Raw genomic sequence first — 25,897 nt, 5'->3', positions numbered from 1 at the left:
AAGATAGAAAACAGATGAAAATAAGTGAAGGGAACCAAAAATAATATAAAAACAGGAAGGGGGACAAAACATAAGAGATTTAAATATAGAGAACAAGCTGAGGGTTGCTGGGGCGTTGTAGGTGGGAGGATGGGCTAAATGGATAAGGGACATTAAGGAAGACACTTGTTGGGATGAGCACTGTGTGTTGTACATAGGGGATGAATCACTGGATTTTACTCCTGAAATCATTATTGCACTATACGCTAACTAACTTGGATGTAAATTTATAAATGAATGGATGAATGAATGAATGAAGTTTATGGGCCTGTCTCTTCAAAAGAGATTGATACCTTTGGAAATCAGTTTACCTGCTTGCCTTTTGTCTTCCGTTCTTAGATGGGTTAAAACATGATGATTTCGTAGAATGTCCTTTTTGTAAAGATGGGAGAAAATAAAGAATTTGTACCTTTTGTTCTCTTTATTTGTCACCACAGCTTTACCAACCTATTAAACTTTACCAAAGACCAGCATTTTGGATACTTTGACTCTATTTTATATTTGTTGTCTATTTCATTAAGTTCTACTTTATTTTTTGCTTTTCTTCCTTCCATGGTTTGTCTACTTTCTAACTTCTTGGGCCTGTTATTTAGCTAATTCTTCCCTAATACATGGGATTAACACGATGAATTTCACAATAAGATATAAGGATTATCAATATTTTTCAGGTTAAAATATTTTAGCTTTTATTATGAAGTCTTCTTAGACCCATAGGTTTTTTTTTTAGAAGTATAATTTTTAATTTACATGCTTATAGGGATTTCCATGTATCCTTTCATTATTGTTTCTTAACCTTGTATCAAAGTAAATCACACTTGGCTTCATTGAAAATCTTTAAACCTGAAAATTTTTCTCTACCATATTTTAGTACCATTATCTATAGAGTAAATCACCATTTGTTCAGTTTTCTTAATTATGATGCTCAAGTCTTCAATATTATCACAGATTTTGTAGTTTTGATCCAACAAATTGTCACTAAAGTATTATAAACGTTTCTTTATAATTGTAGTCTTTTCTATTCTTGTAGTCATTCCCATTTTTGCTTATTTTGAAGTTATATTTTGGGTACAGAAAATTTAACAACATTAAATCCTCCTGAAAACTGGAATTTTAAAAAAATGTTTTCATGTTTATCTGTTTTGAGGGAGAGAGAGAGACAGAGTGCAAGCAGGAGAAGGGCAGAGAGAGAGGGACCTCTGAGCTGTCAGCACAGAGCCCAATACAGGGCTTGAACTCATGAACCTCAAGATCATGACCTGAGCCAAAGTCAAACGCTTAACTGACTGAGCCACCCAGGCACCCCCTGAAAACTGGGATTTACATCTTTTTCTGCATCACTTTTCATCTCTAGGCATACTTTTTTTCTTAATATATCGTTTATATTGTACTATTATACAACACACATAGAGAAACATACATTATAATATTTCTATTAGCTTTCTTCTCTGCTCTCATGTAGACAATTGACAGAGTGATTATTGATATAGTGGGGCAAATATCTACTATATTTATTACTGTTTTCTACTTGTTGCTCTTGTTTTTTGTTCCTATTTTTGTCTTCCAGTCTTTTTCTGCCTTTTTTTGTGATTTTAACTGAGCCTTTTATATGTTTCTCTTTTTCTCTCCCTTCTTAGTATATTGGCTGGGTTTTCTTTTTCATTTTTTAGCAGTTGCCCTAGAGTTTACAATATATATTTACAACTAATCCAAATGTCCTTTCAAATAATATTGTACTGTACCATCTCACAGATAGTGTAAGTCCCTTAAAATAACAAAATAAGCCTAATTCCTCCCTCCCATTATTTGTGTTGTTGCTGTCACTCATTTCACTTATATATAAGAATACATAAGCATATCTATACCCATATATATGTTATACATACCAAGATATATACATTAGCATACATAATCAAATACATTGTTGGCACTGTAATTTTGAACAAACTGTCATCTGTTAGGTTAATTAAGAATAAGAAAAATCGAGGCACCTGGGTGGCTCAGTTGGTTAAGTATCCAACTTCGGCTCAGGTCATGATCTCACAGTTCCTGGGTTCGAGCCCCAAGTTGGGCTCTGCACTGACACCTAAGAGCCTGGAGCCTGCTTTGGATTCTGTCTCTCTCTCTCTCTCTCTCTCTCTCTCTCTCTCTCTCTCTCTCTCTGTCTCAAAAAAAAAAACATTAAAAAAATTTAAGAGTTGGGGCGCCTGGGTGGCTCAGTTTGTTAAGCGTCCGACTTCGGCTCAGGTCATGATCTCACGGCTTGTGAGTTCGACCCCATGTTGGGCTCTGTGCTCATAACTCAGAGCCTGGAGCCTGTTTCAGATTCTGTGTCTCCCTCTCTTGACCCTCTCCCCTTCATGCTCTGTCTCTGTCTCACAAACAAATAAACATTAAAAAAAATTTTAAACAAATTAAAAAAATTTAAGAGTAAGAACAATCAACACACATGTGTTTTTCACCTAAAAATTGCCCTAGGCAGATATCAGAACTGAAACTCCTTCACATCTGTGCTCTCCGGAAGGGCTGGTACATCCATAACTCTTTGTTCTTTCACAATGTGTAGCAGGATGTTACAATGAAACTTTTCCTAAGAACTTCCAGTAACTTCAAAAGCTGGTATAGTACGTGCCAAAAAAAAAAAAAAAAAAAAAAAAAGCTAAAATAACATGATAAGCTATTTTTTTGGATACAAATGAATACAAAATGAAAAAAAAAACCTTCATCTATGTTAAACGAAGCCTCATTTAAACTCCATCAGTTCAGGAAAATTTTAACAACTCTTCCTTTGCCAGTATTATGCTCCAAAATACAATTATAAAAGATTTTTTGCCTTGAAACAATTATAAGCAAGAAAAACTGGAAGAAAAACTCTAAATTTATTTTTTTCTTTCATTGCTAAATACTAATAAAAACATTTTGCTGTAAAAAACGTAATATTGTAAGATTAAGAGTGGGAGGATGTTGGGATGTTTCAGTGTGCCATTGAGGAAATTACGCCATACATGGATGGTATAAAAAGAATGATGTTCTCAGCTCAGCTTGGGTTCCACTCTCAAAATGGCCAACTTTAATTTTAGGACTTAAAAAAAATCTGTTTCTGATATTGTTGCATATACTTTTGGCATTATAACAGACTTTACAGCTTTAAATATTGTAAGATTCTATGGTATAAGATGATCTCATAACAGTACAGCTAGAGATTATACTTTTCTGACTGTTCTTTCAGCTATAATTAGATTATGTTTGTATCTGAAATAGGTGCAGAAGTATATGTCTGTCATTTGAGAGTCTGGGCCAGAGAACTTTGACTTTATAATCCACTAGTCTCTTTTCCCTCCTATTGTAGGATCACAGATATGTTAGCCATCAATGTTTGACCTTACAAATGACTACAACACCTTAGTGGTAGAGGAAGGAGTCTATATCCCTGAATGATCCTGTGGAACAATGTTTCCATACAAACTTACAGTGGAAGGGCTGTAACATGTCTTTAAATAGTCCAACAGCCTCCAAAATGATCTCTATCTCCAGTACTCCCACTTCATTGTCTTTTCCCTTCTCTCAGAGGGATGGATGATGGAATTTACATACAACTCTAAAGCATGTCTGGTAACACTCAAGATTTTACCTGCCTCTGGATTAAAGATCATGACCCAGATCCCAAGTGACCTTTCAATCTCTGGCTATAATAAACCCTGAATCATTCCTAGCATTGCTCATAACCATTGTATATTTGTTCATTTCCTTCCTTTGTTTTAAAATGCATTTTGGGTTGCTTGGGTGGCTCAGTCAGTTTAAGTGTCCAACTTTTGATTTTGGCTCAGTTCACGGTCTCAGGGTCATTAGATCAAATCCCAAGACTGGTTTCATGCTGAGTGTGGAGCCTGCTTAAGATTCTCTCTTTCTCCCTCTTCCTCTATGCGCTCTCTCTCTCAACAACAACAACAAAAGCATTTTGTCCAGTCTTTCTTTGATGAAATCTGAGTCATTCCTCAAGATCTAAAAGTAATGCCATCTCCTAAGGCCATCTAAAATCCTTCTGAATATAATGAATTGTTGCTGTTGTAGACAACCAAACAGTTCATTTGTAACACTACTTAACACCCACCACATCTTACTCTATGTCATATTTGCCCCCAAGATCCACCAAGAGTGAGAACTTTGATTTGCTCTTTAAAAATCCAATAGCAATGGGTCCTACATTTGAATTATACGTACCAGTAGAATGTACCTCAAGTGAGGAAAATAAATATTATCATCCAATCTTAATAATATCAAGGAAGGAAAATTTTAAAAGCACATCCAATTTCACCAAGGTCATATAAATATGGGTGAATTTTTGTACAATAATAGGAAGGACAATATATAAGTTTATACTGAAAGATAAATTTCCCATAAAAATATGATTGGTTAAAAAGAATGTTAGCATTACATTACACACGAAAGGAAAAGGGGGGATTTAAAATTTTCAATATGAAATGTTATTTTCTGATGTTTACCAGTTTTGATTGCCATATCAGTGCTATATTTTGATAATTTAACACCAATTTAACTTTTGTTAGTTTAACAAGATTTTTGATATTGTATAAAAAGTGAATGCACAACCATCAGGGCCGTACTTAGCTTTTACCACTGTTATTGTCAAAGAGCCAATTTCACACAAATACAACGGTGAAGATAGAATTGACACTATTAATGTGTTTTTAAGCCATCCCGAAATTTCTGAAAATGTTTGTAGCATTCATTCGCCATATTTTTAAAATGTGATGTTGGTTATGACTTCTTTGCTTTACTTTTAATGAGAATTCATTGTTGACTTCGTATTTTTCTACTATTTTATTTAGAACCCCAAATTATATAAGCAAAAGGCCCCCACCCCCAATCTACCCACATGGTAGAAAAACAGAGAAAAAACTAACTGCAAGAATTGGAACAAAGTACTTGTGATTATTTGGGGATGATAGTTTTGGGGGATACACACACACACACACACACACACGCTCACCATACGCGTACTTTTGTTATGAAAAGAGTACTTTTTTTTTTTAAGAATACTTATAATACTAACAAGAGTAGTTCTTTTAAAGTGGGGGAGGAAGAAAAGAGCACGTAAAAATTAAAGAACGAAACAACAAACAAAGCTGTCCCCTGACAAGGCTCCGCACGGAGAAAAGCTGCCGCGGGGCCGCCACTGCGCCGCCACTGCGCCCACATTCCTCCCGCGGAGGCCGGGGAGCCCACTGCGCAGGCCGGGGAGCCCACTGCGCAGGCGGCGCCTATAGGCTTCCAAACGCTGGCGCAGGAACCGCACGCACCTGCCGCGCCTCCCCTCACACGCGCCCTCTCCCGCCTCGGCAAAACAAGCGAAGACCCTCGCAGTCCGAACAGGAGGAAAAATGCTTTCGATTTCTGTCCTCCCCATCCCCACCCATGCCTGCATGGCCGTAATATCCGGCGGCTCTCCTGCTTCCAAAGGGAACAGTTTCCTGAGGAACCAGACGCTGGCGGAGCGCGCGAGGGGCGAGCGAGAGCTGCTGAGAACTTGTCCCCTGACCGCAGCGCCAGCGCCACGTAAGTTCGCTCCTAAACCCGGCTTTCCGCGCGCGCTTCGGCTACCAGACTAACAACACAGGCCCAGGCGCAGGCTCCGCGCCGCCCGCGGGAAGGCAGCGGGAGGCCGGCGCGGGGCGCTTTGCTCCCGCCACTCAGCGAGTGCGCGTCCACGCGGGCGCCTGGGGGGCGACGGCGCGCGCGCGCCGCCCTCCCGGGAGGCGCCGCTCCCCCTCGGGCGTCCCGGGGAGCCCGGCGCGGGAAAAGGACCCGTGCGGGCCGCCGTGCCTGCGGAAGGGAGGGCCGCAGCCTTCCTCCGGCTGGCTGGCGGACAGACCCCCGACCCCTCCTCGCAGGGACGCCGGGTGGGGTCGCTCCCTCCGGGCAGCCCCTCCCTCCTCCGCTGTGTCCTGCCTGCCCCCTGCTGGGCGCCGGGGAAAACAGGCAGGCTGGTCCTTATCTCCCCTACAGCTTCTATCCCAGAAGTTTGTCTCTTGCGCATGTTTGTGCTAGTCATATTTAATACATACCTACAGCAGAGATGTATGGAGTAATTCAGTCTCACTTACGCTAATCAATTGTTAAAAATAATTCTAAGGTTTAACACTGTTTATTTTGCACTGTTTATAAATGTGTGTTCCACGCACAAACTGCATCAGAATATCTTATGGTATTTGTTGAAAATGTAGATTTTGGACATTTTTACCATTATTTCAGATGATTCTTATAGACAGTAACTTTGGGGAACTATTGACCATCTAACTCCTTCTGATAGAACTATCTCGTTCTATTTATTTAATTTGGATTTAAAATCATGTTAGCTTGGACATCTCCGTCCTGCTTTCTGTCGGTGTCCGCTTCACATTCACATTAACTCCTGGATGAGAGAAGTGTCACTGTGTCTGTCCAAAATGGTCCTTCACATGAATTTGGAATTCTACCTTTCCTATCTTCTCAGATGCTTAGTTTTACTTACATAGGAGTTACAATATACCAGCTATGGATTTAGGTTGCCATAAATGTCATGAATTATTTAATACTCCCAATGGCCTGTGATGTAGTCACCATTAGTAGTCCAATCTTATGAGAATACTAGTAAAAAAGAAATAGGCACAAAGAGAGTAAGTATTTTTTTGGTGGTCCAACAGCTCATAAAGAATGGATCCAATATTTGAACCCAGGCACTCAGGCTCTAAACACAATGTATCATGGTGCCTCTCTTCAGTTGTCACTCTTGTTCCTGCTCTAATATTAGTTGTACTAGAGCTAATATTAGTTGTACTTCTCTGTCACCAATGCCTTTAGGCAGCTTTGTTTTATAAGCTAAAAGTCCATGATTATTTGTTGTGCAATTAATAATTTTTTGTTTACTGCAAGAAATAAATGGACAATGTCTAATTTCACAGAATATAGAGGCAAAATAGAATGTTGAGAAGTATACAAAAAAGTATTCCTTATCCTGAAATTATGCTTAGTTGCTCTTTAATATTTCATATAGTGTCTCCAATGAGGTAAGAGTTGTTGTTATGTGTTGGCATTAGTCTGTCCCAGATGAGACAGGATTGTGTTTAAGTCTTACACGTACTCACAATGATGGTACAGGAATGGTATGCATACCTCTCTCCTGAGCATGAGAGTGTCTTCTTCGTGCGCTCCAGGACAGCCTGAATGACTGTCAGAGAAACCCCACCTTGGACAGAGAGCTGGAAACAGTATGGAACACTATTGTTCAACACTGTCATAACAAAAATAAAGGGACAGTAAAAGCTCCATGACTAATCTCTGTCTCTTTGTCTCATGAAACACTCTACTCACTGAGAGGAAAATATTCAAACTTTCCCACATGTGGGACTCTGTCAGATCTGGAAAGAACCTCAAACATCCACACTACTGGCTCGTTTCTCTGTAAGCCTATAAACAAAAATAAAACATTACAAAGCCTAGAAATGTCCTTTTCTTCCAGTTAAATAAATCCTGGAACTATATCTTTCTGTAGTCACTATAAAGGTATTTCTGTTCTGCTTTAAGAGAGAGCTCCATTCTTTACTGTTCTCTCATGTCACTCCTCCTTCACTTGGACACCATCCTGTGCAGATGTCTATTATGGCACTTTTCTACTTATGCTGCAATAAGTGATTATCGCCTATCTTTTCCAAAATACCATAAGCTCTTGAGATATAATTACAGTAACCGGAATCTGAGCTAAAGTGATGTGTGCATGATCAATTATCCAGGAGATATCATTGAAGGAAGGTGACCCAGAGTCCTTCCTCTTTTCTTCTTCTGCTGGATACAAGGCACATGTGATGGTGAGTCAGCTTATACTATGAGGTGGCATTGTTAAAAGGCGGCTAAGCAGGGGTGCCTGGGTGACTCAGTCGGTTGAGCACCTGACTCTTGATTTCAGCTCAGGTCATGATCTCCTGGTTGCGAGATCGAGCCCCCTGTTGGGTTCCATGCTGGGCATGGAGCCTTCTTGAGATTCTTTCTCTTCCTCTCTCTTTGCCCCTCCCCACCTCTAAAAAAAAAAAGATGTAAAGATGGTTAAGCAAGAAATACAAGGAACCAGTGCCCCTGATGACTTTGTGAAGTATAATCTTAATCTTTGTACACTTGTGAGAAAGAGTAGTATACTTTGAGCTTTTTAAGCAATGGTTTTCTAGGACTTTTCTATCGCTCACAGGTGAATGAAAGGCTAGCTGATAAGATTCTAAGACACTTTGAAGGTTGGGACTCTATCTTACTCATTTTTATATCCCCAGCATTGAGCATGGCATCAGGTTTATCAAATATATAATGGATTAGATGTTTAGGTAATGAATTAGGTAATAAATTAGACTGGATATGAGATGAACTGAAGTTTCGTATGAGACACACACCCTGTAAATAGATGAGTTGGTCTGGAAATAGATCAGTGGCTTGATGATGACGCAGGAAAAACAGCATCTGTTTAGATCATGCTATCTGTTCACAATGCTTACTCTTTCTCCATCAAGAAACTTACATATTTTTTAAATGTATATTTGAGGAAGTTAATTCTGACAGGTAAGTTTTTGGAGTAGGTAGTACAGTGAGATTACTGTTTACCTCCTACTTTTGCTACTGACTGACCATAAAGCCTCTACCAATCTTTTAGCTTAAGTATCTATAGTGTCATTACTTCATCTCATAAGAAAAGATAAAATTCTTTAAATTTTAGGGATTTTGTTTTTTTACCAAGGCTTTTCTTGCAGAGGGATTCATGAACAAGAATATTATTTTTAGAGAACTGAGTCATTGGAGACAAATAGTATGTTTGTGCCATCATTGATTTCACTAGGGATTATGGGTATGCCGGAGGAAGAGGTCTGTGATTTGCCAATTCCAGGCTGTATACTTTTCCCTTCGAAATGTACAAAAAGTGTGAAGTAAATATGCATGTTCCTTGAATAACCACTAAAGATGACTTTGGAATCTTCCATTCCACTGAGAGGCTCTTCTGGGTTGCAGGTTACCATGGCAACTGAACCCATCATGATGGCACCCATTTGTCTAGTGGAAAACCAGGAAGAGCAGCTGAACCTGAATCCAGAAGCATTACAGATTCTTAATAAGATTTCTCAGCCTGTGGTGGTGGTGGGCATTGTAGGGCTGTATCGGACCGGAAAATCCTACCTGATGAACTGCCTGGCAGGAAAGAACCATGGTGAGTGTTGTCTTGGGATGGGGCCCATTTGCTCGGAACCAGTGAGACTGCAGGTTGGCCTCTTCTGATATCATCTTAAGGAAAAGGCTGACTCTGCCCAATGAAGAAAATTGTAATATTTACCATCTAATTAACAACCTTGACCCCATCTGTCCATAAAACCTCTCTTCTCCAATAATGAAGAACCATTTTCCACACCCTATCAAAGACCAACCTCACTAGTTCCCTGGATTCCATCCACTCTTTTGCTCAGAAGTTCGGCCTCTGCTACTACTTTATTTCTTTCCCCTGCATCACTTCTGCCAAAGCTATAATGTCATTCCAAGAAGCTTCAAATGTAGTTTAATATTTCCTGCTTTTTAAAGTTGAGGAAAGGAAGGAAGGGAAAAGGGAAAAATCTTTTTTATTCTGTATCTCCATAGAGCTACCATTTTATTTTTCTGCTCCATGTCATAACAGATTTTCATATGTTATAACCCCTTCTCTCTCTCTCTTTTTTTAGTTTTTACAAATATGTAAACTATAACACATACAAAAGAGTGCCTAAAGTACAATGTACAATAAAGTAAATAAAGTGAACACTTGTGTAATCGTGACTTGAGTAAAAAAATAAATCATTGTCAAAGGCACAAGTCATACGCTCTCACATTCTCACTAGCGCTAAACAATATTTTTATTTTCATGATACTTCTTTCTTTACTTTTAAAAAATGGTTTTGTAGTCTATGTTTGCATTTTTTAAATTTTTTTAACGTTTTTATTTATTTTTGAGAGAGAGACAAAGCATAAGTAGGAAAAGGGCAGACAGAGAGGAAGACACAGAATCCGAGGCAGGCTCCAGGCTCTGAACTATCAGCACAGAGCCTGACACAGGGCTCGAGTTCACAAACCACAAGATGATGATCTGAGCCAAAGTCAGACACTTAACTGACTGAGCCACCCAGGCGCTCTAGTCTATGTTTGCATTTCTAAAGCACACTTTATCTTGGCTTGCTTTTAAAGTTGATATAAATAGAATTAAATTTTATGTATTCTTTGATGGCTTCTTTTGCTCAACAAGAATTTTATAAGATTTATCCATTTTTTAGCATGTAGCTGTATTTCCTTATCTCACTGCATTATAGTATCTTTTATCTTTTATGAACAGAGTTGTCTTAGATTTCTTATAATTTTATCCTGATACACATGTACACAGATTTCTTTTAAATAATATACCCTGAAGTGGAATCTCTGTATCAAAGAGTATGTGTTTCTTCAGGATTTCCAGATAATATCAATGGCTTTTTCAACTCTCTATTCAAGCTACATATTTATTAGCAGCAATTAAGAATTCCCACATCCTAAGAAAAATGTTTAACTTTTACTGTTGTGATAACTATTTGATTGTATGGCATGTGCCTCACTATAAATAAGGCTGAGCACCCTTTCACATATTATTTGCCATTTGTATTTCCTATTTTATTAAATGCCTACTCAAGTCTTTTTAAAAATTGTAATTGAGTTGTCTTTTTTAGTTCTTACTGATTTTTAGGAGAATCTTCCTCTGGTCCCATTAGTCATTACTCATTTCTTTCTATGTAGACCAGGCAGCCAGTACATTCCAAATATCTTACCTTCTTTTTTGCTCAGCTTCACTAGGTGTTGAACCTCAGTCCACTAAACTCTAAGGATCCCCATACATCCATGTTGCTTTCCCCTCTTCTCTTTTAGGCTTCCCCCTGGGTTCCACAGTGAGGTCTACAACCAAGGGTATTTGGATGTGGTGTGTACCCCACCCCTCTAAGCTGAACCACACCCTGGTCCTTCTGGACACTGAGGGTCTAAGTAACTTGGAAAAGGTAAGGAAAATTCATGAGGGAATCTGCTCTTTTGACTGTAATTCATTTGCTACCTCAATTCAAATTGTGTTACCTATTCCTACAAGCTATAAATCCAATTATGAATATGAGACTAAATTATTTTTCCCATGGAAAAAGTCCCCTTAATTCCTTGGTCAGCTCAAATATTTGGGTATATTAGAACAACATCTTCTTACTGTAACAGTTGGATAAACATACAGTTTAATAAATACTTAACCAAACAGCTGAATTTCAGGACTCTGTGCTAAGTACAACAGACACTACAGTAAATAAGGCAAATGGCTAGAGCCTAGCTGGGGAGACCACATGTACACAATGTGACCAGTACAGGGTGCTATGCATAGATGTAGGCAGTAATCCAGTCATATGGCTTGGAGAAAGATTCCTAGAAGTAATGTCTAAACTGTAACTCGTGAGACCAGTGGAAACTACCAGTTCAAGTGTGTGGGAATGATGGAGTTAGAAGTAGGAGCTGTTAAATAGGATTTTGGTAAAATAATTTATTTAAATCCTCTTCAGACAAAGCTTCAGCTACACCAGAAGCATTGATGAAGGGTTTTAGTTAAAGTCTCTGGTTTTAGAGATTACCTCTTCTCTAACTTCTATAAAAGAATGACCTTGACCCACTGAAATTATTTTACCTGAGATAATCTTAGTATTTTGTTTTTAAATATTAAGCGAAACAAATTGTTTCTCCATTTTATTTTACATTATTCTGAGTCTGTATTCAAGTAAGTAGCAATGGTAAATACCTGTTTTCCATAATTGTGGGGGAAGAGTATTCAGAGTTTTTGTGCTCAGCTTTAAAGTTCTCGATAACTTCAGTATAAAACCAAAATGAAATATGCAGCCAAGAATTCTTTATCCAGCAAAGCTGTCATTCAGAATAGAAGGAGAGATAAAGGGTTTCCCAGACAAACAAAAACTAAAGAAGGATTTTGTGACCACTAAACCAACCCTGCAAGAAATTTTAAGGGGGACTCTTTGAGGGGAGAAAAAAAAAAAAAGAAAAGAAGACCAAAGCAATAAAGACTACAAAGGACCAAAGAACATCACCAGAAACACCAACTCTATAGGTGTAACACAATGACACTAAATTCATATCTTTCAGTAATCACTCTGAATGTAAATGGACTAAATACTCCAATAAAAAGATATATGGTATCAGAATAGATTAAAAAACAAACAAACAAGATCCATCTATATGCTGCCAATAAGAGACTCATTTTTAGACCTAAAGACACCTGCAGATTGAAAGTGAGGGGATGGAGAGCCATCTATCATACTACTAGGTGTCAAAAGGAAGCTGGAATAGCCATCCTTATATCAAACAAACTAGATTTTATTTATTTATTTTTTATTTTTTTACTTATTATTATTTTTTTAAAATTTTTTAATGTTTATTTATTATTGAGAGACAGAGACAGAATGTGAGTGGGTTAGGGGCAGAGAGAGAGGGAGACACAGAAGCAGAAGCAGGCTCCAGGCTCTGAGCGGTCAGCACAGAGCCCGACGCGGGGCTTGAACTCATGAGCTGTGAGATCATGACCTGAGCCGAAGTTGGACACTCAACCGACTGAGCCACCCAGGCGCCCCCAAACTAGATTTTAAAACAGAGACTATAACAAGAGATGAAGGGCATTATATCATAATTAAGGAGTATATCCATCAAGAACGTCTCACAATTGTAAATATTTATGCCCCCAAACTTGAGCACCCATTATATGTAAATCAATTAATTACAAACATAAAGAAACTCATTGATAATAATACAATAATAGTAGGGGAATTTAATACCCCACTTACAACAATGGACAGATACCTAAGCAGAAAATCAACAAGAAAACAGTGGCTTTGAATGACACACTGGATTGGACTGGATGACTGGATATATTCAGAACATTCCATCCTAAAGCAGCAGAATACACATTCTTCTCAAGTGCACATGGAACATTCTCCAAAATAGATCACATACTGGGTCACAAATCAGCCCTCAATAGGTACAAAAAGATCAAAATCATACCATGCATATTTTCAGATCACAGTGCTATGAAGCTTGAAGTCAACCACAAGTAAAAATTTGGAAAGCCCTTAAATACATGGAAGGTAAAAAACATCCTACTAGAGAATGAATGAGAACATTACAGTCCAAACCCTCTGGGATGCAGCAAAGGCAGTCCTATAAGGAAAGTATACTGCAATTCAGGCCTACGTCAACAAGCAAGAAAGGTACCAAATATACAATTTTAACTTAAACCTAAAGAAGTTAGAAAAGAAACAGCAAATAAAGCCTAAACCCAGCAGAAAAAGGGAAATATTAAAGATTAAAACAGAAATAAATGATACAGAAACAAAAGAATGCAGTATAACAGATCAATGAAACTAAGAGCTGGTTCTTTGAAAGAATAAAAAAAATTGATAAACCTCTAGCCAGATTTCTCAACAAGAAAAGAGAGAGGATCCAAATAGATAAAATCACAAATGAAAGAGGAGAGATCCCAACCAACACCACAGAAATACAATTATAAGAGAATACTGTGAAAAATTATATGTCAACAAACTGGGCAATCTGGAAGAAATGGACATACCTAGAAACTCACAAATTACCAAAACTAAAATAGGAAGGAATAGGAAATTTGAACAGACCCATAACCAGAAAAGAAACTGAATCAGTTATCAAAAAGCTTCCAGGGGCGCCTGGATAGCTCAGTCGGTTGAGCGTCCGACTTCGGCCCAGGTCATGATCTCGTGGTCCTTGGGTTCGAGCCCCGCGTCGGGCTCTGTACTGACAGCTCGGAGCCCGGAGCCTGTTTCAGATTCTGTGTCTCCCTCTCTCTCTGACCCTCCCCTGTTCATGCTCTGTCTCTCTCTGTCTCAAAAATAAATAAACATTAAAAAAAATTTTTTTTAAAAAAGCTCTGAAAAAACAAGAGTCCTGGGCCAGATGGCTTCCCAGGGGTATTCTATAAGACATTTAAAAGAGTTAATACAAAAGGATGTAATGAAGGGAGGGAGTAAGGGAGGGAAAGAGGGAGAAGAGTTAATACCTATTCTTCTCAAACTGTTCCAAAAAGTAGAACTGGAACAGAAACTTCCAGACTCATTCTGTGAAGCAGCATTACCTTAATTCCAAAACCAGACAAAGAGAATTGGAAGAATTACAGGCCAATATCCCTGATGAATATGGATGCAAAAATTCTCAATAAGATACTAGCAAATTGAATTTAACAGTACATTAAAAGAATTATTCACCACAGTCAAGTGGGATTTATTCCTGGGCTGAAGGGCTGGTTCAATATTTGTAAATCAATCAGTGTGATATACCACATTAATAAAATAAAGGATAAGAACCATATGGACCTATCAATAAATGTATAAAAAGCATTTGATTAAATAAAGCATCAATTCTTGATAAAACAAAAACTCAACAAAGTAGGTTTAGAGGGAATCTCAACATCATAAAGGCCATATATGAAAGAATGATCATCAATGGAGGAAAATTGAGAGCCTTTTACCTATAGTCAGGAACAAGACAAAGATGTCCACTCTCACCATTACTATTTAACATAGTTCTGTAAGTCTTAACCTCAGCAGTCAGAGAACAAAAATAACGAAGCACAAATAATGAAACACAGACAAGGAATCAGTCCCATTTATAATTGTACCAAAAGCAATAAAAAACCTAGGAATAAACCTAACTAAGGAGGTAAAAGTTCTGTACTTTGAAAAGTGTAGAAGACTTATGAAAGATATTGAAGAGGACACAAAGAAATGGAAAAACAATTCCATGCTCATGGATTAGAAGAAAAAACATTGTTAAAATGTCTACACAACTCAAAAAAAAAAAAGTCTACACTTCTCAAAGCAATCTACAGATTTAATGCAATTCCTATCAAAATAACACCAGCTTTCTCTGCAGAGCTAGATCAAACAATCCTAAAATTTGTATGGAACCACCAAGACCCTGAATAGCCAAAGTAATCCTGAAAAATTAAAAAACTGGAGGCATCACATTTCTGGATTTCAAGCTATATTACAAAGCTGTAGTCATCAAGACAGTACGATACTGGCACAAAAACAGACACATAGATCAATGGAACAGAATAGAAAATCCAGAAATGGACCCACAGCTGTATAGTCAACTCATCTTTGACAAAGCAGAAAAGAATATCCAATGGAAAAAAAGACAGCCTCTTCAACAAATGGTGTTGGGGAAACTGAATGACAACATGCAGAAGAATGAAATTGGACCACTTTCCTACACCGTACACAAAAATAAGTTCAAAATAGATGAAAGATCTAAATGTGAGACAGGAAACCTTCAAAATCCTAGAGGAGAAAACAGGCAGCAACTTCTTTGACCTTGGCTGGAGCCACTTCTTACTAGACACATTACTGAAGGCAAGGGAAACAAAAGCAAACATGAACTCTTGGGACTTCATCAAATACAAAAGCTTCTACACAGCAAAGGAAACAATCAGCAAAACTAAAAGGCAACCTACGGAATGGGAGAAAATATTTGCACATGACATATCTGATAAACAGTATCCAAAATATATGAAGAACTTATCAAACTCAACACCCAAGAAACAAACACCCCAGTTAAGAAATGGGCAGAAGACATGAATAGACACTTTTCCAAAAAAAACATCCAGATGGCTAACAGACACATGAAAAGATACACAACAACACTCATCATTAGGGAAATACAAATCAAAAACACAGTGAGATGCCACCTCACACCTGACTGAATGACTAAAATTAACAACACAAGAAACAATGCCAGGTGTTGGTGAGGATGCAGAGAAAGGGGAACCCTCTTGCACTGTTAGTGGGAATGCAAACTGGTGCAGCCATTTTGGAGAACAGTTTGGAGGTTCCTCAAAAAACTAAAAATAGAACTACCTCACAATCTAGCAATTGCACTATTATATGTTTACTGAAAGGATAAAGAAATACAGATTCAAAGGGGTACATGCACCCCAGTGTTTATTGCAGCATTATCAACAAAAGCCAAACAAGGGGGAAAGCCCACATGTCTACCGAAAGATGAATGGATAAAGAAGATGTGGTGTGTATATACAACAGAATATTACTTGGCCATCATAAAAGGGAAATCTTCCCATTTGCAATGATGTGAATGGAGCTAGAATGTATTATGCTAAGAGAAATAAGTCAGTCCAAGAAAGACAAATATATGATTTCACTCATGTGGAATTTTTTTTTAAATTTTTTTTTCAACGTTTATTTATTTTTGGGACAGAGAGAGACAGAGCATGAACAGGGGAGGGGCAGAGAGAGAGGGAGTCACAGAATTGGAAACAGGCTCCAGGCTCTGAGCCATCAGCCCAGAGCCTGACGCGGGGCTCGAACTCACGGACCGCGAGATCGTGACCTGGCTGAAGTCGGACGCTTAACCGACTGCGCCACCCAGGCGCCCCTCATGTGGAATTTAAGAAACAAAACAGATGAAGGGAAGGGTGGGGGGAAAGAAGAAAGGTTAACAAACCAGAAGTCTTTTTTTTTTAATGTTTATTTATTTTTGAAAGAGAGAGCAACAGAGTGGGAGCTGTGGAGAGACAGAGAGAGAGAGAGAGAGAAAGAGAATCTGAAGCAGGGTCCAGGATCTAGACAGATCCCAACACTGGGCTCAACCCACAAACTATGAGATCATGACCTGAACCAAAGTCAGGTGCTTAACCAACTGAGCCTCCCAGGTGCCCCACAATCCACAAGAGACTCTTAATGGTAGAGAACAAATTGAGGGTTGATGGAAAGAGGTGGATGGGAGATGAGCTAAATGGGCGATGTGCATTAAGAAGGGCACTTGTTGGGATGAGCACTGGGTGTTGTATGTAAGTGATGAATCACTGAATTTTACTTCTGAAACCAAAATTCTACTGTATGTTAACTAAAATATATTTTAAAAAGAAAAAAGAAAATGCAAACAAATAAAAAAGCCAAAATGATTTTCCTGAGATTTAAATAGATTGTTTTTGGCTCAAGTCCTGCTTTTAAAAAAAAAAATCTAAATTTGATTAGTTTTAGGGATAATGAAATAAGGACTTGAAGAAATAATTTTTCCCAAAAATATGAAAAAGTGTTCTAGTCTTCAAGATCAAGTCTGGTAAGCATAGAATGCAGATACTGCATTTGTACAAGGCAACAAAGTATACCATACTGTAAACTCCTGATGGCAGCAGAACCAATGGCTAATGCTAGAATTGTGGAGTGATTTGAGATATCTGACCCTGTTTTCTTGGTCTTCAGAGAACTTCAGGTCTTGCCCTGAATCTTAATTTTAGCTTTGTCTTCCATATCTGCACCCCTACTCATTGTTTCAGTCAAACAGAAGTAACTTTGTAACAGTTTTTCAGGATCTGCACTTTCTAATAATTCTGCCTTGGCAAGCTGCATGATCCCTTCAAATCTACATGTCCACATTCTATCAACTCTTTGAAGTGCACCAGATTTCATCATATATCCATCATATCCCTGGCAGATATGCTCTGAAGTTGCACAGTACTTGTTTCCATGCGAGAGATTATAATCTCGGTTACATTTATATGTTGACATGTTTATCTGTCCCTTCATAAAGTCATCTTGAGTTCAGGGAATCTCATGTGGATATTTTCATCCATACAGCCAAATGCAGTGTCTGGCATTTGTAGGTGCCTAAAGAGTAGTTGTTGAACAACATTTGTGTTGCAAATACAGACAACATGAAGAAAAATTTGTTAGAGGAATAATTGCTCACATTGTATACCTACTATCTTCTAGGCACTGCATTAAACATTCTACACATATTGACCATGCCATTCACTTCTTTTAATAGCTTAGGATACTGAGGCTCTGAGAGGGGATTGTATTAATACTCAAAATAAGGTTGAATTTATGATGGTCTTCAAAACTTGTATTCTTTGCCATACTGTTCGGCAATATATAGTGACAAAATAATGAATGAAAAGCTGAATGAATGAAAAATGAATTAATGAATAAAGAGCAGCCTTCTAAGTCCCTTGTCCAATGTGCTTTTCAGGAAGACCCTAAGAATGACTCATGGATCTTCGCCCTGACTGTGCTTCTGAGCAGCACCTTGATCTACAACAGCATGGGCACCATCAACAGCCAGGCCCTGGAGCAGCTGCAGTATCCTTCCAGGGACCAAACCACCAAGTTTTATTGAGTTTACAGGAATGGCAACTGAGACTGTCCTCTTTCCTGTGACTTAATTGTCATAGTTGAAGAAGGGGGTGAGGGGACACCGAGAACAAAAATTAGTGTTTATAGAATGTATTTCTATCTGAGATCTGGAAATTGTGGTGTAAAGTACTTTTTCCTTAGCTGAGTTCTTACAGCTATATGACTGAACTAACGCAGCTGGTCAGGGCAAAGTCCTCCTCAGACTACACTGGGGTAGAGGACTCTGCCAAGTTTGTGAGTTTCTTTCCAGACTTTATTTGGGCTTTACGAGATTTCACATTGGAGATGAAGATAAATGGATACTCCGTAACTGAAGATGAGTACCTGGAGGATGCCTTGAAGCTGCTTCCAGGTCTCAGAGTATGGCTTAAATGGTAGAAGGTTTTTTTAATGGGTGGGATCAGCTGAGTCCTGTCAATCAGCATTTGACATATATATTTTTTTGAATTTGGATTGAAGCCAGTGCTAATGGTGATTGGGTTTTGTGGGTTATTATTACTTTAAAATCTCCAGCAATTGAAGCTTAAGGTCACTAAAGAAATTTAGGGCCCCATTTTGGATCAGATAACTTAATGCTAATTAATGCCATGAAAAAAGATCTCCAGATTGCAATCAGTGCTATAACTTCTTGAGGCCCACATATTTCTGTAGCTTGTTAAGTGTTCTTCCTGTTCTTTCTTTAAAAAAAAATCAGATTGGAAGTTGCTAGACAAAATCACAATGAAATTAATTACCTTATTTTTGAAATATATTATAATAGTAATAGTAATATGGTAATTGGAATAGTAAAATAGTAAGTATATTTTAATAGTAAAATATATTTTACTAGTACCTAGAGAGTTATATTCTTCACAGAAAGGGTATTTTCCACACTAACAGGTCCAGAAAAAAATGTTGACGTACCTTTCCAGTAAAACTGAGTCCTTCATGTCACCTTTCTTATAACATCATCCTTTTCATTTTGTAGCCTTACACAATATGCTATTTTAATATTATGAATTTGTCACATTATATTTAGCAGAGTGGATAATAGAAGGCATCTATAGGGAATATCTATTTTTATTTTTTCATTACTTTATTCTTTATTAAACAGCTGATATGTGCCATAGAGTTGCTCTTAATTGTTCTATGAAGTCTAAATTAATCTGACATAGGGAAATGATGAGGTCTCAAATTACATTGAGATTAATGTATACTTTAGAGATTTCAGTTACAGGACTCTCTAAACATATTTGCGGTATGATCTGATTTGGGCTTATGCTTATAAAAGTTTTCTTTACTGACATGGGTATCATCTTTTCCTTCCTGACATTTCCCCAGCAAAATGTTATCCGTTTGTTCTGGCATCACTTCAAGGCCCATATTTCTTTCCTTTCCTTTTCTTTTCTTTTCTTCTTTTCTTTTCTTTTTTCTTTTTTCTTTTTTCTTTTTTTTTTTTTTTGGTGTTTATTTATTTTTGAGAGTGAGCGAGCAGGGGAGGGGCGGAGAGAGAGGAGGACAAAGAATCTGAACTGGACTCCGCACTGACAGAAGAGAGCCTCCTGCGGGGTTTGAGCTCATGAACTGTGAGATCATGACCTGAGCTGAAGTCAGATGCTCAACCAACCGAGCCACCCAGGTGTCCCAAGGCCTATTATTTCATTTTTGCCATGGAAATAATAAGATCAGAAAAGTACCTCTGACCTTTTTTTTTTCTTTTTTTTTTTTAATTGAAGTATAGTTGACACATACTGTTACAGGTGTAGAACATAGTGATGTGACAACTCTATACATTATGCTATGCTCATGACAAGAGTAGCTACCATCTATCACCATACAATACTATTACAGTGCCATTGACTATATTCCCTCTGCTGCGTCTTTCATCCCCATGACTTCTTCATTCCATAACATGAAGCCTGTACCTCCTACTCCCCTTCACCCATTTTGCTCATTCCCCTACCCCCACCCTTTCTGCAACCACCAGTTTGTTCTCTATATTTATGGACCTCGGACTCTTCTTTTCTTAATCACTAAACATGTATTCAGTATTTAATCCATGGGACTCCATAAAAATGCTAAGGAAACTATCCTAAGGTTCTTCTCTTGGGCTGAATGCCTCTCTTTCCTCTCCTGAAGTACTCCCTTGACTCTTAACTCTGTTCAAGGAATTTTCCTTAACTTTGGTATGTTAGCCCAAGATTGATTTGTAAAACACATGATTAGAATAAAGGAGATTTACAGTCATAAGAGCTGCAGTGATGCAAAGATTCCTGGAAATGAAGTCCTCACCCCCTTACCTGGAGACTGCCTTTCAGTGATCACCTTTTTTCCACCTTTGCAGGCACAAATCCCAAAATCCAAAATTCCAACATGTCCAGAGAGTGTATCAGACAGTTCTTTCCAAAACGGAAGTGCTTCATCTTTGACCGGCCTACAAATGACAAAAATCTCTTAGCCCATATTGAGAATGTGCCAGAAGACCAGCTGGACAGTAGTTTCCGGGAGCAATCAAACAAATTCCGTACCTATGTTTTCACTCATACAAAGACCAAGACCCTACGAGAGGGAATCATTGTCACTGGGAACCGTGAGTCACCTTTGTCCCACAGCATGTCTCTGTATCAGTGTGCGTGGGGGAGCTTTGAGTATACTCTGACTTTGGCAGTAATTTTGTTGACATCTGTTTGTCAGATGTCAACTGACTATGGAGAAGCAGATATTCATGCCATGAAAAGTATCCATACATGTTTCTTAATTAGTCTCCCTATGTGAGGGTTTGCTGAGACTTAATATATCTCAGAACCTTAATTCACTAGTTACACAAAGCCAAGATGGAGTTAAAGAGAGGACATCTGTAGATTGAGAAATCCTATGGGATATCTTCTTGTCTTTAAGGATATAGTAGATATTTTGTAAACTTACATGAGTCATATCATAAATAGGAAGCTATAAATTCCTTTAAGCCTGTTGAGATAGAAGATTATGTATAATCTTATATGCAGGGCATGCATGCTTCATGGGTATGTGACTTATATAGTCCCATGTGGAGATGGGCTCATACTCTGACTCTGTTTTATTTTGTTTTGTTTAAGTTTATTTATTTTGAGAGAGAGTATTCCAGGCTGTCAGTGCAGAATCCGATGTGGGGCTTCAGCTTAAACCATGAGATCATGATCTGAGTGGAAATCAAGAGTCAGTTGCTTAACCAGCTGAACCACCCAGACATCTGTCTATCGCTGTTTTGAATTCTTGATCATTTTCAACTAGGAGCCCACATTTTTATTTTGTACTGGGCCACACAAATTATGTATCTGGTCTTGTTTGTATACACTACTTCACCTATATAACCTATTTCTTTTTATTCTCATTGAATGGGAAACTATTTTTCCAGTGACCCATGAGCATATTTGTTGTAACTGGTAATTTAAATTATAATATGAAGAAATGGAGAACAATAAAAGAAAGAACAGGAAAACAGTAATGTTGTTAGAAAGGAATAGATTCCCAAAGAAGAAAATAAAGTTTCCTTCTAAATAAGGTGGGGTTTTTTTTTTTTTTTTTTGTGATCTCAGGATGATGCTCCATAAAAACTGAAAGCCAGTGATTAAGACCTCACTATTTATCCTCAAATTTCCTGGCCTATTCAGGGCTGGAGACTCTGTTGAAAGCCTATGTGGATGCCATCAAGACGGGAGAAGTTCCTTGCTTGGAGAACGTGGTGACAGCTCTTGCCCAGCGTGAGAACTCAGTGGCCGTGCAGAAGGCAGCCGACCACTACAGCGAGCAGATGGCCCAACGAGTGAGCTTCCCCACAGACACGCTCCAGGAGCTGCTGGATGTGCATACAGACTGCGAGAGGGAAGCCATTGCAGTCTTCATGGAGCATTCCTTTAAGGATGACAAGCAGGAGTTCCAGAAAAATCTCATGGTAATTGTCTTATAGTAAAAACCTCATGGTAATTTATCACTCCTGATTTCTCCCCTTCTGAAATGATGCTTAGAGCCTATATTTTTGATTAAATAGCTCATCTCTACAATGATAGAAGGAGCCTGGATTGTTGTGAGACAGGGCTTTACAGGGCTACAGTTCACCCTTTTACTGTAATGTAGGCAGTTCATTAATTTTCTATTGCTGCATTAAAAATTGCCATGAATTCACCAGTTTAAAACAACAAATATGAATAAGCTCACCAATCTGTAGGTCAGAAGTCTGGTGTGGAATGGTCCTGTGCTCTGTTCATGGTATCACAGGCTAAGAACAAGATGTCAACAGGACTGAGTTCTCATCTGCAGGCCTCTGAGGAGCCTCCAGTTCATTAAGGTTGTTGGTGTATCCAATCCCTTGGATTGCAATTTACAAGTTCAAAGAAAAAAGTTCTGTTTTTATATCTTCACATACTAGAATCCTACTGGAAGAATTCATTAAGGATTCCAAACTCTCTTCAGAGTATTCTTCAGTCAGCACTGGGGGGTTGATTTTCTTCGTACACAAAATCCATTTGTAGCAACCCAAATCCTCTGAGGAAGTGCTACTTCTGGCCACAAATCAACTTTCTATTGTTTATTATTGATGGTTGGGTCACTGTTAATCATACTACAGTAGAAGGAAAATTGGAGTTTATGTCTTCCAACACCATCATTTTGTAGATGATAAGCTTAAATCCAAGGGAGTTAAGGGGCTTTCCCCAAGTAACACAGAATTGATTAGAACTAGGACTAAAAGTCTTTTGACTTCTGGTCCATTCCATGTTCCGGTCTACTCATAGGTGATCAGAATGCTTTTTCTAAGAGGATGACATTGGACTTCCCCTTCTAACAGCTTCTTTCTATTGGATTTCTCCCCCATTTCTCTGGCAGGACATGATAGAAAAAAAGAAGAAAGATTTCTTGCTGCAGAATGAATACACATCTGTTAAATATTCCCAGGCAAAGCTTCAGCAACTTACAGAGCCCCTGATGAAAAGCATCTCAACAGGAACTTTCTGTGTTCCTGGAGGACACAGTCTCTACTTAGAAGCAAAGAACAAGGTTGAATGGGACTATAACCTAGTGCCCAGGAAAGGGGTTAAGGTAAGGAATAAAGAGGGAGGGATAGCTGTCAGAACCGTAGAGTCAAAAGGTGTTTGTTGCTTTTTCTGAAAATCTAAGATCATAGCACCATTTTTATGGAGAAAGCAGAGCAGGGCAATATCTCCACACTTTTAGTTTTTATCCGCAATTAGTTATATGTTGTTGAAGGAACTGGAAATATATTTGCAATATTTTGGGAATTCTGGGTTAAAGAGAACAACTTTTCTTTATCAAACAATGTGGCCATTTCTTTGCTAAATATAGAGGATACAAAGAGTAAACACAACCTTTGTTCTCAAGATGATGATATTACCTGAAATGAAGACAAAAAATTGGGCAAATATATAATTATCATACTTTGATGAGCAGATAGTAAAATAATGGTAATGATTATTGATGGTAACAATTATTATGATATTGGCTGATGGGGCCCCTGTGTGGCTCAGTAGGTGAGTGTCCGATTCTTGATTTCAGCTCAGGTCATGATCTCATGGTCATAAAATTGAGCCCTGAATTGGGCTCCATGCTGGGCGTGGAGCCTGCACAAGATTCTCTCTCCCTGTCTGTCTGTCCCTCCCCTGCTCATTTGCATTCTCTCTCTCTCTCTCTCTCTCTCTCAAAAAAAACTAGTAGACATGTTCAGCACCCCCTTACTATGCCATGCATATAGTAAATAACCTATAATCAGGTATTTTGGTTGGATTGTCAATTTAATGCTCAGAATATTATTATAACTTAGATACTATAGTTATGCAGTTGAGAAATGCAATACACAAAGAAGTAAAAAAGTTGCCCAGAGTCATACTACCAGCAAGGGGAGAGCTGGTAGGGCCGCTCAGAGTAATTGGCCATTCTCCAAACTGGAAAGGTAGCTTAGCAAAGCACTCTGAAAGAGCAATAGGAGTTACAGGATGAAGTATCCATAAATGTTATCCTAGTTAAGAAAGGGGAGATGAGCATCCTGGCAGAAAATAGATTGAGCTAATGTTTGAGAAAACAGGAGTCCCTGTTTATATACACACTGCAGTCTGCTGGGCGGCACCTGGGGTGGATAGTGGAAAGCTTCACTGGAAAGAAGGATGGAGGGCTGCAAAGGAGGCTGCAGTGGAAGGTTTCAGGTCTCACAGAAGAACTCAGAATTTATATTGGAGGCATAGAAGGAAAGTTAGTGAGGGATATCTAAGCAAGTGAAAAATTTACAAGGCCAGATTTGTGACTTTGTAGAACAATAATTTCCCCCAAAAGACCCGATGTGTGCTGCATGTCATGTCTCTTCTCCTTGTTTCCTCAGGCAAATGAAGTTCTCCAGCACTTCTTACAGTCCCAAGTGGCAATAGAGAAATCCATCCTGCAGGGAGACAAAGCCCTGACCTGTCAAGAGAAGGCACTCGCAGGTACAGGTGCAGGGCTGAGCTCATAGCAGAGTGGGTGGGTTGCTGCACTACCTCCAGACAGAAATGAGGGCAAAACCTGCATGAAACAAAGAGCTTCCTCTCCTACTGTGGAACGACACTGCTAAATACACATATAACAGTCAGAGTTGTCTTTTTATATCAGGCAGACAAGGAGGGCCATCTCCATCATATTCTGAAATGTGCTCTTGGTGACCCACATAATTTGGGGGCTTCTCAGCTTCCTTTTCAAAGTCAGTTTGGTATCTGTGCTAAGGAGAGTAGAAATCAGACCTGACTGTTGCTTTCTTCTCTAAAACATTCGTGGAACAGCTGAGCGGGCTAAGAAGGAGGCAGCTGAAAAGGAGCAGGAGCTGCTAACTCAGAAACACAAGGAGCAGCTGCAAAAAATGGAGGCTCAAGAGAGAGGCTTCAGGGAAAACATAGCCCAACTGAGAGAGAAGTTGGAGAGGGAAAGAGAAAGCCTTCAGAGAGAACAGGAAAAAATGCTGATGCACAAGCTGAAGGTAAGCCTTGCACAGAGCTGGGCCGTGCTCCATGGACAGTGCCCTGGTTTCTGAGGAAGGGGAGAGCCAAACTATTAAAAATTATGATCCCAGGGAGAATCATAAAAGACATACGATTCATTAAAACCTCAGATCTTTCTGGACCCTGCTGGGGCTCTTAAATCCACAAATTCCAAAGGCTTATGTAGTTGGAGAATTTGTAGTATGCAATTAACATCCCTAAGGGTGCTGGGCTGCTGTTTGTGGTGATTGTTAGGATGGTTTCATTGGACCCAAATTAAATAAGGCCCTAGTCTGCTCGTCCTTAGGATTCTTGGTTCAGCCATCAAACAGATCTAAAAGAACTCCAGCTTATCTTAAAGGTATCAGAAAGACTTGAAATACAGGATTCTGAAAGCTCTAAAATTTGCTGCATTTGTTTCCAGATCTGTGTGAGTCATCAGACAGAGCACAGAGGAAAAGTAATTCTTCGACTCAGTCTGATGCTTGACAGCCAGTGTTCTAGAGGGGATCGGCACTTCCCATTTTTGTTAGACGTGTGTGTTCATGCTACCTTGGTGGAACTGAGAAATAGAATTAATCCTACATCCCC

The 25,897-nt window shown here is 38.7% G+C and overlaps 2 protein-coding genes across 3 annotated transcripts in view; both read left to right on the top strand.

Moving 5' to 3' along the window:
- LOC122480747 (guanylate-binding protein 1-like) overlaps positions 1-25,897 on the top strand; it is a 175,744-nt gene that overhangs the window by 84,161 nt on the left and 65,686 nt on the right. The gene's annotated exons all lie outside the window — the stretch shown is intronic.
- LOC122480744 (guanylate-binding protein 4-like) overlaps positions 7,520-25,897 on the top strand; it is a 35,889-nt gene continuing 17,511 nt past the window's right edge. The window contains exons 1-10 of one of the 2 annotated variants that reach the window (XM_043575516.1): positions 7,520-7,898; positions 9,079-9,274; positions 10,984-11,111; positions 18,172-18,281; positions 18,491-18,687; positions 20,659-20,904; positions 21,965-22,245; positions 23,175-23,387; positions 24,679-24,781; positions 25,112-25,305. In XM_043575516.1, the coding sequence (XP_043431451.1) occupies positions 7,896-7,898; positions 9,079-9,274; positions 10,984-11,111; positions 18,172-18,281; positions 18,491-18,687; positions 20,659-20,904; positions 21,965-22,245; positions 23,175-23,387; positions 24,679-24,781; positions 25,112-25,305 (1,671 nt within the window). In that variant the 5' untranslated portion in view covers positions 7,520-7,895. The remainder of the gene's footprint in view (positions 7,899-9,078; positions 9,275-10,983; positions 11,112-18,171; positions 18,282-18,490; positions 18,688-20,658; positions 20,905-21,964; positions 22,246-23,174; positions 23,388-24,678; positions 24,782-25,111; positions 25,306-25,897) is intronic. The other variant, XM_043575515.1, reaches the window with a different exon arrangement.

The sequence above is a fragment of the Prionailurus bengalensis genome, chromosome C1 (genome assembly GCF_016509475.1).
Source record: "Prionailurus bengalensis isolate Pbe53 chromosome C1, Fcat_Pben_1.1_paternal_pri, whole genome shotgun sequence".
In the NCBI taxonomy this organism is placed as follows: Eukaryota; Metazoa; Chordata; class Mammalia; order Carnivora; family Felidae; genus Prionailurus; species Prionailurus bengalensis.
Note: the sequence above shows the minus strand (reverse complement) of the source record. Positions and strands in the feature narration are given on the sequence as shown.